Source organism: Macrotis lagotis, chromosome 1 (assembly GCF_037893015.1).
Source record: "Macrotis lagotis isolate mMagLag1 chromosome 1, bilby.v1.9.chrom.fasta, whole genome shotgun sequence".
NCBI lineage: Eukaryota > Metazoa > Chordata > Mammalia > Peramelemorphia > Peramelidae > Macrotis > Macrotis lagotis.
In genome coordinates, this window is record NC_133658.1 from 484,891,214 (window position 1) to 484,905,857 (window position 14,644).

At 34.9% G+C, this 14,644-nt stretch overlaps 1 protein-coding gene across 1 annotated transcript in view; it reads left to right on the top strand.

Moving 5' to 3' along the window:
• The window catches only part of LOC141504807 (phospholipid-transporting ATPase VA-like), a 74,209-nt gene that overhangs the window by 50,005 nt on the left and 9,560 nt on the right, over nucleotides 1–14,644 (top strand). The window contains exons 15-16 of the mRNA XM_074210114.1: nucleotides 3,653–3,778; nucleotides 7,631–7,831. Of these exons, the coding sequence (XP_074066215.1) occupies nucleotides 3,653–3,778; nucleotides 7,631–7,831 (327 nt within the window). The remainder of the gene's footprint in view (nucleotides 1–3,652; nucleotides 3,779–7,630; nucleotides 7,832–14,644) is intronic.

Below are 14,644 nucleotides of genomic sequence, written 5' to 3' on the forward strand. Positions count from 1 at the left end.
AGAAGACTACTTGCTACTTTGACTTATTTAAAGATTTGTTTGACCTAAAGGATTGCCTGATTTCATTGTCATCAATTATAATGAGCTTATAGAATCATATGACAGAACTGGAAGGGACACCTTCTTGATTAAGGTACCTAGGTCAAATGAGAAGCATTTTGACTCTATATTGAAGCCTCTTTCCACTGTATGAAGCTGATACTATTTTTGTCACCTCAGCATTTGTAAAGCTATTAAAAACAGAAAATATATTATTGTTTTAGTGTTTAAGAAGTAGAATCATTGTCAGCTCTTGGTTATTTAAAATATTGAAGTAATTAGAGCTCGAGGGATCTTGGAATTCCCTCTAGTACCCCCTTCCTAACTTTCCTATTACTGTACTTAAGGTACCACCATCCTCCTAGTCACTCAGGCTTGCCATCTAGGTATCATCCTCCACGATATACTCTGTTTCTCCCCCCCATCCTCTTATTTTATTATTTGTAAAGTTCTGCATTTCAACCTTAGTAATATCTCATTTCTCTTCTCTAACATTGCCACCACCCTAATGCAAGTCCTTATAACCTCACATCTAGTTCAGTGGCCTACTTGCTTAGGCTCTCCCAGCCACAAGTTTCTTCTCCCACCAATCCACACTCCAGTCATCCGTTAAACTGATCTTCTGAAAGTGTTGTTTTTGTTGTGTTTGGTTATTTTGGTTATATCTGACTCTTTGTGATTCCATTTGGAGTTTTCTTGGCAAAGATATTGGAGTTGTTTTCCATTTCTTTCTCCAGCCCATTTTAAGATGAGGAAACTGAGACAAATGGGGTTAAATGACTTGTCCAGGATCACACAACTAATATAAGTCTAAGGCTGGATTTGAACTCAGATCTTTCTGACTCCAGATCCTGTGCTCTCTATTCACTCAACCAACTAGCTGTTCCCATAAAATATAGGTCTGACCATATAACCCTCCCAATTTAATCAGCTCAAGTGACTCCCTATTACTTTCAGGATCTTATATAAAATTCTCTGTTTAACCTTCAAAGCTCTTCATAACCTTGGCCTTTTTTACCTTTCCAGTCTTTGTACATCTTACTTCCTTTCACATACACTGTCATCTAATGGCAGTGATTTCCTTGATGTCCACTAAGCAAGCTCCTACATTTCCTAATTGAGCTTTTTTGTCTGCTGTGTGTAGAACATGTGTCCTCTTCTACATCTCCACCTCCTTGCTTCTTTCATGTCTCAGAGAAAGTCCTACCCTTTGAAAGAAGTCTTTCCTTCTTAATCTTAGTGCCCTCCCTCTCAGGCTATTCCCCAACTTAGTGTGTGGTGGGGAAGGGTGGAGGACAAAGTTGTTGGCACCTTGTCTCTCTTCTAGAGCTTGAGAATTCCTGTTTTTGAAGAGCATTGTTTTATTTTTCTTTGTGTCTTTTACTTAGCATAGTATCTAGTACATACCTTAATAGATGCTGGCTGACTGACAGTCAAGCAAACCCAAGTTCATTCAAGCAAGCACGAAAAATTAGTCCAAGATTATTATGCAGCCAGTTAGTAGCAAAGCCTGAATCCATGTCTCCTGAGAGTTCATCACACTGTACTGATTCCACATGCAGATTATTATCTTGGAAAGTCTCAGTCCTAGAACAACTTCCTCCACCAAAAAGCCAGGTCATAGAGTGACCTATTGTTATCTTTGATTTGTCCTCAGGGAAGTCAGATTACATTTACTGTAGACTAGGGAGAACATGAACAGGAAAGCAAACAAACTCTAATAAATCTTAAAAGAGAAGGCAGTATCAAAAATTTGTGTGCTCTCTGAGATTTTGAATTACTCACAATCTTAGAGAGTTGACTGGAATGTGTAGGGATCACAGATGAACCTCTGAATTGGTTGATGCTCTGGATAAGTTGGTCAGTAGACTTTCCTACCATTCAAAGAAGTACCATCATGGGAAAATTCCCAAACATTCAAAGTTTAGACTTCCAGGTTATTTTTAAACTTTTTGACATTTGACTGAATTTGAAAATATTAATGTAACCTTACTTTGACTGGGAAAGTATATATAATTCCTGTCTTGAAAACCATATAACCAAGTTTTTCTATGGTACCTACAGCTGTCAAGAGGGTATAAGCTAGAGGGAAAATAGACCTTTTGGGGTTGAATAGAAGGAAATTTTTTTTTATTCTTTTTTACACAGGGGCATACTTGTTCTCCTCCCCTGAACATAGCTGAAGAAAATAGAATCAGTTAAAATATAAAAATTTAAATTGACTTTCCAGAGTGCTGTGGCCTTTTAAGGATTTAGTTTTTCCTTCCTTTTTTTTTAAATTTCATTTTGATTGTTATTTAAATGAAGAAATTCATTCTATTGGGCATGTTTAATAAATTTAGACAAAAGAGGATTACACTTACCTTGTTTCAGAATAAGGAACTATAGCACGTTTTGTCAGCAGCAATTAACTTAGTTGTTTAGGATATGACACTTTTGCAAAGTTTTCTATTCATGATTAAAATGTTAGCTTCAAACAGAAGTCAATGTTGCCATGATGGAATGTAAGGCTAGACCCAAATGGGTGCCTGAATAGTACAACATTCAGTTACAAGTGATATCTGTTGACCAGGTATCCAGAGACCTGTGCTCTATTCCCATTTTGGCCACTGGTTGACTTTGAGACCTTTGTCATGTGATATCCTCATGCCTAAATGAGAGAGCTGGACTAAAGAGTTTTAAACCTTTCTTTTTATCTTTTTTCCTATTTTTTGTATCAGAATCTTTTTAAATGCATAAAATACACATGATTACAAAGTAAATCAATTATGATGAAATAATTGCCTCCATAAAAGAAAGACTCTAGGTTAAGAACTTCTGGTTACTAAATGACCTCAAAGTGCCTTTCCAGTGCTAAGATTCTATAACTATATGAACCCATCATCACTATTAAAAAACCAGCATGAAGCATACATCTTAGCCATGAGAAAAGAGTCTTCTCCATATAGAAAAACATGCTTTACTTTTTATTTCAATAGGATAACTAGACATATCAAAGTAATTGAATAACATGAACAAATTTGCTTCTTTTGGATATATTTGGTTGCTTAAAGAAACTCTGAAAATAATGTTTTTCTTCTTTGCCCAACATTTTTTCTTTGAATAAAGTAATACTTTAAAAAGTATTTATCATATTTCTTAATTATGTAATTTGGGCCATAGGTTTTATTTGCCTCTTGCAGGAATCTGTTTTTCATTAGACAATACAGTGGTTAGAATTCACTTTTCCCTATACCTCTTTTTTCTAAAGTAATTTAGTAATAGTTCAGTTATTAGTAGTACTAAGAAAATCAACTTTTACTAATTAGATTCTCACAGATGTCAAAAAAGAAGAAGACTTCTGCATAGAAACAGCATTTAAAAGTAGCTCATAGTTGCCTTGGATTCAGAATGTGACACATACTAACTATGTGAACCTGCTCAAGCCACTTAATCAGTCATTGTCCCAGACAACTCAAGTTTTAGAGAAGTTTTCCATGTGCTCTGGTTGGGACATTCCTTCACTAATGAAACCATAGGTCCAAAAAAAAAAGTAAAGAAGTGAAGTTTCCATGTTGGAGACATAAAGTAGACATGATTAATCAGTATCAATTTTGATTCTTTCCTTTTCAAGGCGGTGATGGCTAGTGACTTTGCAGTCCCAAGGTTCCGACAATTGGAGAAACTTCTGCTTGTTCATGGACATTGGTGCTACTCCCGACTTGCTAACATGGTGCTATATTTCTTCTACAAAAATGCGGTAGGAGTTTAGCTTGATTCTCAAAGGATTCTGAATGCCTCCCGTGTTTATTTCATGTGAAATATAGATTAAGTCACAACATAAAAACTGGTTTGTAAGCAAGAAAATGACAACTGAAAGAAAGCTTGCTGTCACCCACAAGCTAGGTAGACCTAGTACAAAGTCAGATAATACTTGTTGTTGAATGTGAAAATTAAGTGATGGAAAAGAAGTACTGTCTTCACAAAGGTTTCTTCCTTCAATACCTTTCATATAAATCTAGCTGACATGAAGAGGTGATGTCAGGATCTCTGTATTATTGGAGAAAGGGTGAATAGATGCTTTTCTCTTTAAATGGATGCTTTTCTCTTTACCTAATTTCATTTTACAATCTCTTATACCTACTCCAAACAGCTATCAGTAAAGAGGATCATAGATTTGGAGGTCAGTGTCACCCCAGAAGTCTTCTTTCCTAACCATTTCACAAAAGAGAAAACTAGTCATTATACCCCTAACCCCCTACTTCAGAAAGAGATGATGTGTCTTATTCAGTGTCACACAGTAAGTAAGAAGCTTGAGCTGGGATTCAAGGTCAGGCCCATCAGTCTCCAAAGCCAGTCCTCTTTTCAGTATGCCATGCTATTTAGAGTCTTAATTTTTTCTCATTGATGCTTGGGAATAAACTTTTTCCTGTGCTTTCCTCTACATTTTTCCACATTTATTCAAGCAGATGACTGTAAGAGCTATTCAACAAACAGGGCATGTCTAATTTGAAATGTTTGGTCCTAAAAATTAATTCAGATGAGTTTTCTGTTTCCTTAGAGCATCTTTGTGTCACTTAGCAGTGGCTGCTCATTTATTCGTCTATTTCAGTAATTCAGCAAATTTTTATTGCATACCTACTATGTGCTTCTAAAATGTAAATTCATCTTGAAACCTCTCAGAAAGAGAAAAATTAGATGGTTATTGGAGCTCTTGACTAGGATTCTCAAAACCACTGCTATGTGACATGCAGCTCTCTGGCCTCAGTGTCCTCATTTGTATCATTCCAGATGACCTCTAAGGCCCTTTACAGACCTAACATTCTAGAATACATAATTAAAAGTTCACTGTCATTGTAAGATAAAGCCTATAATATTTAATTTACAAATAAAGGCTTAACTCCTCTTCTACCTTCTCCCACACAAGACAAATGTTCTATTCAGAGGGGATGACAGGAAGGGGGGGGGGAAGAACTAGGTGTATTTTCTTCTTTATATATTTTAGTGACTTTTGTTAACAAGTGCTTAATGGACTTGAGGAGTTCAAGGGTAACTTCTCTGCCTCCTAAAATGAGGAATTCATTAGTTTCAGAAATAGGCTGGCTTCCCTTTCCAGAAAGGAGCAGAAGAGAAAAGTTTCCATAGCAACAAAGGAGGTTTTTTGGTACTAGAGAAAATTCTCAATTATCCAGGTTCCTGCTTTACCTCTTTTTCTCCTCAATAAATGGTTCATTAATATGTTGAAAGAAAGGGGAGGGAATAGAGAGGAAGGGAAAATAAGGAGAAGAAGAAGAAAAAAGAAAGATGAAATCAAAATTCATCTATTTTGCAACCACTTAGCAATATAGGCTAGGTTAGTGTTTTGGAACTAGGAAATTTAAGCTATTGGTCAAAATGAGTTTTGAAGATGAATTTACTGCAGTTCTTCGCTGAACTAGTCATCCCTCCAATTGTATGGATGGAAGCTCAGACAGTTTTTCATCCTATGAAATTCTTACCTATATCCTCTCATAAATCCTCCATGAAAGATCTACCCAAAACACTGAAGCCCATTTGATGGGATTTTTAAAATTTGTTTGCATTTTATAGGTATCAGTGGGTTATGTTCTATCTTATTCAGTCTCCAGGTGGTTCAAGGGATTTAGAGTCTAGAATCTCTGAATTCCTGTCACAGAAGTTTATTAGCTATAAGCTATGTAGCCTGAGCAAGTCACTTATTTATGTCTATCTAAATTTCTTCATTTGTAAAATATGTATAATAATAGCACATTTCTCCCAGAATTGTTAGGAGGATACAATGAGAATATCTGTAAAGTACAATGTTCTGCAAACCTTAAAGTAAATATAAATGCTAGCAATCATTGTTGTTATTATTATTATTATTAATTACTCTACCACATATCTTTTGTTCAGCATGTCTTTTTGAATGGCATCTCATTGCATATTCTTTATTATAATAACTTACTTTTTATATAGAACATATAATTTTTCAAAGCATTCATGAACATTTCTTTGATTTGATACTTAAACCACCTCAGTGAAGGAGACAAAGTGAATCTTTTTTTCTTCACTTCAGAGATGAAGAAACCAGGAACCATAATTTAAATGATTTGTCCAAGGTTATATGACTATTGAGTTAGAAGAAACAGAAGGAGAAAGTCTAAGTTTTCTGACTTCAGGTTCATGTATTTCTAATTCAAATTGCTGCCTCTCTAATCAGATTTCCCTATCTAAGATTCCTCTTTCTCAACCTCTTTTTCTCAATGCTTTCCCTGTGCACTGAGATAATTATCAATGATATGGAATTATAGAGGGCATATATATATATATAATATTTACAAATATTTACAAAATATTATTTTATAATATGCATCAGTATTCCACTTAATAATCCTTGAAATCAACATTTTAACAAAATGAGGTTTCTTTTCCTTCCTATTGATTCCATACCCCCACCCCAATCACCCCAAAAAAGAAAATTAATTTGAGTAGAGTCTTAGCAGTGATGTTTGCCTGTTGTTACAATATGGAAATATTTCTAGAGTCTTTTAAGAATTATCTAAAACTTTCCTTCATAGATCTATGAAATGGGTACTGCAAGGATTATTTTACAAATGCTCAAACAGGTAGTCATGATCACTTGTCAAGGCTCATATGAATAAGTGAGTGTCAGAGCTGGAGTTTGAACTCAACTGTCATTACTCTTAAGATGTTAGACCTCTTTTCATTACAATTATGAAAAAAACCTTAACTTAAAGAGGTTGAGTCAAAGGAAAAATCTAAGTTAAGAAAGAAGAAAAAGGATCAAGAATATGGTCAAGTTAAAGTTGAAATAAATGCTTTGGTCAATTTATCAGAATAAGCTATTTTCCTTCCTATCTCACAGGAATATAGTGAGGCTCTCAGAAAGTTATATAAAAATACTTTGTAACCATAAGATTTGTATGACCCTTCTGTCATGGAGGTGAATATGAGTTTTAGAAGGTTAGACCAGTTAAGAACCAGTTCTAGAAAGGTCAACCAAGCTCAAAAAGCTTCAAATTCCAATCAGAGAAGAGACAATTTTGCTCTTGTCTAAGGATCACCTTGCTTAGTTCAGAGAGATACACCACTATGTTAGTTTCAGGTAACATTTTTTTCTTAGGAAATTCTTAAAAGACAGTTTCTAAAGTTATAATGGAGTAGGCATCTAGGTCAATAGAAGGTGTAGACAGTGAAACTACATATCCTTGAATTATTAAAGTATTAATAAAAATTATTGGATTGTTATAAATATATAGAATACATTTCTTCCAATGTCCTTATCTAATGGAATAGCATTAATGCCAGTGTCATTTATTCTTGCTGAAATAATCAGTTACTATTTAGTAACAAAGATCTCCACCTCTCCTAATTGCCTCTATTTTTCCATTGCTATTCATTTTAGAAGGCTATGCTCTCTCATTCCCCTGTGGATAGTGAGTGGCTTCCTTTATTTGCCCATGGTGTTTTATACTTTACTTTTTATCCCTGGGAAGGTTTTAAAGATGCTTGATAAAAATATTATTAATAACTGAAAAAAGTTGTCTGCTTTCTTGTTAATCAAAAACATATCCTTCTCTTTTGCCTGCAGATGTTTGTGGCCCTTCTATTTTGGTACCAGTTTTTCTGTGGATTCTCTGGATCTTCCATGATTGATCAGTGGTTTTTGATCTTCTTTAATTTATTGTTTTCATCACTTCCCCAATTAATTACTGGGGTGCTCGATAAAGATATTCCAGCTGAAATACTGGTTGCTGTACCTCAGCTCTACAAAAGTGGACAGAACATGGAGGTAAACCCACACTCCTATGTCTTACCTTCTCTGCCCTCTCTGTCTCTTGTTTTGAGAAAGGGCTTGGTTTCTATAGAAATACTCTCTTCATGGACATAACCACACACATGAAATCACTCCGTTCTTAAACTCTAACTATATCCCAGACAACATAGGATACAAAGATAGGTAAAAACATTGTTTCTTCCCTCCAAGAGCTCACATTCTAATGGGGGGATACAACATAAAATTGACTATCTATAAAATGTAGCTATATGGGGGAGAAGGGAAAGAGATTGTTTATTTAATGTTGTACTGTGTTAAAAAACAATCATGAAAGTTAGCACTGGATCTCATACCCAAAACATAACAGAAACCAGAACTGAAAGTCCTAGGATAAGTAGACAGTGAACCTAAAAGAAATTTAGTATACAGTCCCACTTCATTAATTCAAATATGTCCATAAACTTCAAATCCTTATTTATTCTTAACAAATCACTTTTACAGAGCCACTGATGCATATTTCTTAAGGGTTTCTCCTGAGAAACATACCTTATTGGTTTAAGTTCTAAAATTCAAACTTTTCATTTATGCAGAGTCCTTTTTCCACCAGACTTGACCATACTTCTCTCTTTACAATCCCATTTTATTTGATTTTCAGGGGAAGCTATGTCTAACAGGGTGTCTCTGAGTGTATTTACTGTAGACAGACAGATGCTTGTACCTAATAATATGGAACCTGGAGGAGGATGTGGGAATAGCTATGAGAAGAGCAACATGGATCTGGTGAATGTAAATGTGGCCAATAGAGACTTGGTAGACCAAAGAATGATTTTGAGGACTTATACATTTTTTTCAACCATCTGCAAGTCTGTATCCAGATGCAAACTTTAAGAAGCTGGACATCAATTTAATTTCTCTCTCTGAAGAAGTGGCTATGTTGTATTTTATCTTTGAGACACAGTCCCATCTCCTTTTGAAGGACAAGGAATAATTTTTAGTGTTTTTATCTTGTTTTCCCTTTGAACTGTCCAAAATTTTCTTTTCTCTTCCAAACCCATTGATTAATATCTATGCTTGCACACCCGTGTGCATGTATTTATTTATCTGTCTCTGCTCTCTTTACCCTTGAATTAATAGCTTCTTTTCTCACTTTGAACAGATTCCAAGCTTTAAAAGATTGTTAACTTTTCAAAGTCACCTGGAATTTTGAATGCCAATATTTAGAGACAATTTGAACAAATTTTAGATAATGCTCAATAATTATTTCAAAATTCAAACACCCATTCCCCCTACTTTGTATGCTTCCATGTTTTGTTTGTTGTTTGTCCTTTGTTTCCAAAGATCAATGACATCACTTTGTTGGAGTTAGGGTATGATATGTTTGATTGTGGTTGATCAGTCCAATAAGGCACTACAACAGATTGGTTGGTTAGAACATTAGAGTGAAAATGACTCTGGATTCGCACAGCTCATTTTCCTTTATACTCCCATAAATATCTGCTGACTTTCTGGCAGAGATCAATAATGAATTTCTTCTCTAAGTATTGCTTTTTGAAATCATGTATTATGCAAAGTAAGGCGACAAACATTTTTTTCAGGGGATGATAGAAGTATTCCCACAAACACTCCATGCTTTAATAATAATATTCCCCTACTGCTGTTCTCTATTCAGCTTTGAATTATGAAATGACAAGGTCTTAGATTCAGATTTGCAAGTGACCCAAAAGATAATACAGAAAATGCATGTTAGTTAGCAGAAGATTATAAACCATAAAATGCATGCAAAATGGTGAAAAGATATTATAAATATATGAACAGAAAATGAGATTACTTCATCATGTCGCAGGAGTGAGAGTTGGCAGATGGACAGAGTTAATCATAAATAAATGAAAAGTCTTTACTATATTCAATAGATCCCCTATCAACTATTTATAGAAACATAGGGCTAAGAACCATTAATCAGTAAGGGTTCATTAAGCACCAACTGCATATCAGGAATTGTATCCTTACTCTCCAATGTAGCTTCCAATAAAGGAGACAAGGACACATAAAAATATGGAGAATAAATACAAATAAATACAAAATAGTTCAATATGAGTTATTTGGGGAAAGGGGGAATAACAGTTGAGGTATCTAGAAAGACTGTGTAGGAAGTAGTGTTTGATTTTTGTCTTGAAGAAAGAAGACTCAAGGAAACAGAAGTGAATAAGAAGTACATGCCAGGCAAGGAGGGTCGCTGGTACAAAGAGGTGGTGCACTTCATTTGAGGACTAGGAAAGGCAGCCTTTGAATGCTCACTGTAGCTATCTGTTGAATTAACAAGCAATTGGGGGCAGCTAGGTGGTGCAGTGAATAGAGCACCAGCCCTAGAGTCAGGAGCATCTAAGTTCAAATGCAGCCTTAGACACTTAATAATTACCTGTCACTTAACCCCATTGCCTTGCAAAAACTAAAAAAACAAACAAAAAAAACCAAGCAATTGGTTTCAAACCAAAGGTAAAACTAAAAAGGAAAATGTACAGGATTATCACATTATCTGGTGATCAATTTTGTTTGACTGGAAAGATAGGTTAGGACTAGATTTTAAGGAGCTTTCAAAAACTTAACAGTCAGTTTATATTTCATCCTAAAGGTAATGGGAAGTCGTTGTTCTTTGCTAAATGGGGAGTTACATCAGACTTACATTTTTTTAAAAAGCACTTTGGCAGAAATGTGTGATGGGCTGGAGTGAAGTAGCCCACTTAAGAGAGTGTTAAAATAATAGGTGAGAGGGCCCAACTAAAGTAGTAGCTATGTGAGTGATGCTGTAGGGGTAAAAACAGTAAGATTCATCAGTTAATTGGATATGAGCAATGAGGGACAATGAAGAGGTTAAGATAATGATGAGATTACTAGCCTGAAAAACTGGAAGAATAGCAGTGCCTTTGAGAGAAAAGAGAAGCATTTGGGAAAAGACCAGTATGTGGGGAAAAAATAAATTCTGTTTGTGGACATGACAACCTTGAGATATTTATGGGACATCAAAATAGCAAGGTCTGCACTGGTAGAAGGAATAGGTGCACCAATGTGACCACAGACCCATCTTAATATCCAAATGAAAGAGAGAAGGCTTTAATAAAGCATTCTTGTCCTGGGAGTGTTTTGCATTTCACACCCTTCTTGGAATTCTGCAGTTATTTTAGAAATAATAATAGTGCAAAGAACATGTCTGTTGATTCGGTGAAACACATTATTTCCTTTGCAGAGTTAATCTTCCCAGTACTAATTAATATATCCCAGGGTACATTTGCACTAAAGGAAAATAGTTTTGCTATATATAACCATGTATTTTAAAATACAAATTTATATCTATGTATGCATGTGTGTAAACACACACACACACACACACACATATATATATATATATATATATATATATATATATATATATATACATATATATACACACACACCCATATAATTGATTATGGTGAAAATAAGCAATGGGACCCTTTGGTTCATCCCATGCTGAGGACCCAAACATACTAGTCAGACATCAGCAATGAGTACTGATTTGAGTCCTCACTAGATTTATAACATTGAGAGATAGTTTCAGCATCATTGTATTTATAGATATGTTCTCTATTCACATTTGAGAAATAACCAGCTTCAGAAACTGATTTCTCCATCTAGGATGAGAGGCTATGAATTGATTGAAGGTTACATTGAATCTCAAATAAAGTGGGCTTGCCTATAGAATAGCTAATTCTTCTCTTATTGAATTTGGATGGAAGCCAAGAAAAACCATTGACTTTTAGCTAAGAAAAGTTTGGTTAGAAAACTCACTTCCCACTGGAACTTAATGCTAGGGATTAATATGGGATAAGTACCTGCAGCTGTACAAATCCATCAATTCTTTTTTTTTTGGCAGGAAAAATATTTATTTATTTATACAAGTACATGCAACAGTACTTTTCAACAATCATTTTTTTTTAGGTTTTGAGTTTTACATTTTTCTTTCTCCCTCTCTTCCCTCCCTCTGCCAGAAAGCAATCTAATATAGACTGTACATGTATAACCATGCTAAACTTAGATCCATATTAATCATGTTGTGAAAGAAGAATCAAATTGAAATGGAAAAAATCTAATAATATCTAACACAACTTTTAAAAATTGAAGATAATAAGCTTTCGTCTGTATTTAAACTCCACACTTCCTTCTTTGGATACAGATGGTATTTTCCATCACAAGTCTTTTAGAATTGTCTTTGATTATTGTACTGCTAAAATGAATGAGTCCATCATAGTTGATCATATTAGTGTGTATAATGTTCTTCTGGTTCTGTTCACTTCATTCAATATTAATTCATGCAAGTCTTTCCAGGTTATTCTGAAATCCTGTCCTTCATGATTTCTTATAGAACAATAGTGTTCCATCACCTACATACACCACAGTTTGTTCAACCATTCCCCAATATCCCCTCAATATCCAATTCTTTGCCAATTCGAAAAGAGCTGCTATAAATATTTTTGTACATGTGGGATTTTTTTACCCTGTTTTTCAATGTCTTTGGGATACAGACCTAGTAGTGGTATTGCTGGATCAAAGGATATGTACAATTTAATTTCCCTTTTGGATATAATTCCAAAATGTTCTCCAGAAATGTTGGATCAGTTCACAACTCCACCAACAATTCATCAGTGTTCCAGTTTTCCCTTCCCTTCCCTTTTCACTAATCATTTTCTTTTTTCAGACATATTGACCTATCTAATAGGTATTAGATAGTACCTCAGACTTGTTTTACTTTACATTTCTCTAATTAATAATGATGTGACTATAATTAGCTTTAAAATCTTCATCTGAGAATTGCCTGTTCATATCCTTTGATAATGTATCCATTGAGGATACATTAGTTATAAAAATTGTTTCCCAACTTCCTTGCTTTTAATCTTGATTGCATTGGTTTTATTTGTGCAAAATCTTTTCAATTTAAAGTAACCAAAATTAACCACTTGACATTTTATAATGTTCTCTATCTCTTCTTTGGTCATAAACTGCTCCCCTTTCCAAAGATCTGGCAGATAAACTATTCCTTGTTCTCCTAATTGGCTTATGATATCATCTTTTATTTCTAAAGTGAGCAATTCTTAAAGTAAAGAAGTGGGCTAAACTAGAAATTACAAAACATTTCCCTTTATGTCTAATTTTACCAGACACACGGTTATGCAAATCTGTCTTTGGAGTTGTTTACACTGAGTGGTCTCAGTTAGACCTGTACTTTAATATGAGTCTATAAATTTTCAATTTTTGAATCTTCTCTATCCCCACCATGACGGTGAATTAAATAAAAGTATTGTCTACATATATAAATACACATATAACTGAGGGATTGTTCCATATACCTGCCTTAAATATGGCCCCTAGATTCTCTAATGGTCCTATACATTGTCCTTTTATTTATACTTTTGGTTTGAATTTAATTGTTTCTTCATTTAACTGATAGCTACTTAATTAATTCAACAAAGATTTACTTATTAAGCACTGCCCTAGGTCCTAAGGATATCAAAAGGAAAGTTACAGGCCCTAGTTTAGGAAGCTCATAATCTTGGGTGGGAAGGATAAGACATGCATGCAAATGATACAACATAGGTTTAAGATAAAGTACACAGAAGAGAGTAAACAGGAACTGGAGAGAGTAAATGAGGAAAACAGTCTCTTTTTACAATGGAATTAAGGAAAGGGTTCATGAAAGGACCTTCAAGGGAAGAGAATAGCTTCAATGACCAGAGATACCAGGCAAGTCCATGCTGGCAGGTGGTAAAAATTTACAGAAATGAAAATTGATGGGACAAAATGGGAGAAAAGTGAGCAATCCAGAAAGGTTGCACTTTTAGAAAAAGAAGAGTATTAAGAAATAGGGTTGAAAAAGTTGGTTAGAGCTAAACTCTCGGAGGATCTAGAAAACCAGCCTAAAGAATATTTATTTTATCCATTGGGCAGTAGGGAAGTATAAAATCTTATGAGGAGGAAAGTGACCTGACAAGACTGATGCATTAAAGATCATTGAACCTCAGGTTTGGGAGAGACCTGGGAAGTTAGTCCAGCAAGGACCCCCTACAATCTATGTAGCAAGTAACCATCTAGTTTTTTCCTCAAGACCTCCAGTGAGGGGGAATTCACTAGCTCTTAAGGCATCCCATTCTGCTTTTGTAGAGTTTGAATTGTTGGGAAGTTTTTCCTGGCCTTGGGACTAATGTGACTCCAATTTATCAATTTCTCCTAGTTCTGACTTCTGGAATAAGGCAGATGAAATTTCATCTTCTTAAATGGCAGCCCTTTAAATACTTAAACACAACTTTCATCCAAGTTTCCCTTTCTCAAACCCAAACATCCTCAACTCCTTACCATGTCTTTCTGTGACCTAACCTTGATTCCCCATCCTTTTATTTACCCTCCTTCAAGTATTCTTCAACTTTTTAGCATGCTTCCTAAAATATGGCTTCCAAGTTTAACATGATACTTCACATGTGAACTTAAGAAAAGCAAGAAGTCTGGTTGGGTAGACAGGAAGGAGGAAAATCTATAATAAAAATACAAAATAACTTCTTGTTTTTGTTGTTCAGTCATTCAGCAGTATTTGACTCTTCATGACCCATGGATCATAGCACACCAAGTCCTTCTTTATCTTCCAAAGTCTGTCCAAACTCAAATTCATTGCCTCCATGATCTTAGCCATCTCATCCTCTGCCATCCCCTTCTTTTTCTCTCAGTCTTTCTGAACATCAGGGTCTTTTCTAATGAGTCATGTCTTCTCATGTATTTAAGCTTCAGCTTCAACATTTGACTTTCCAG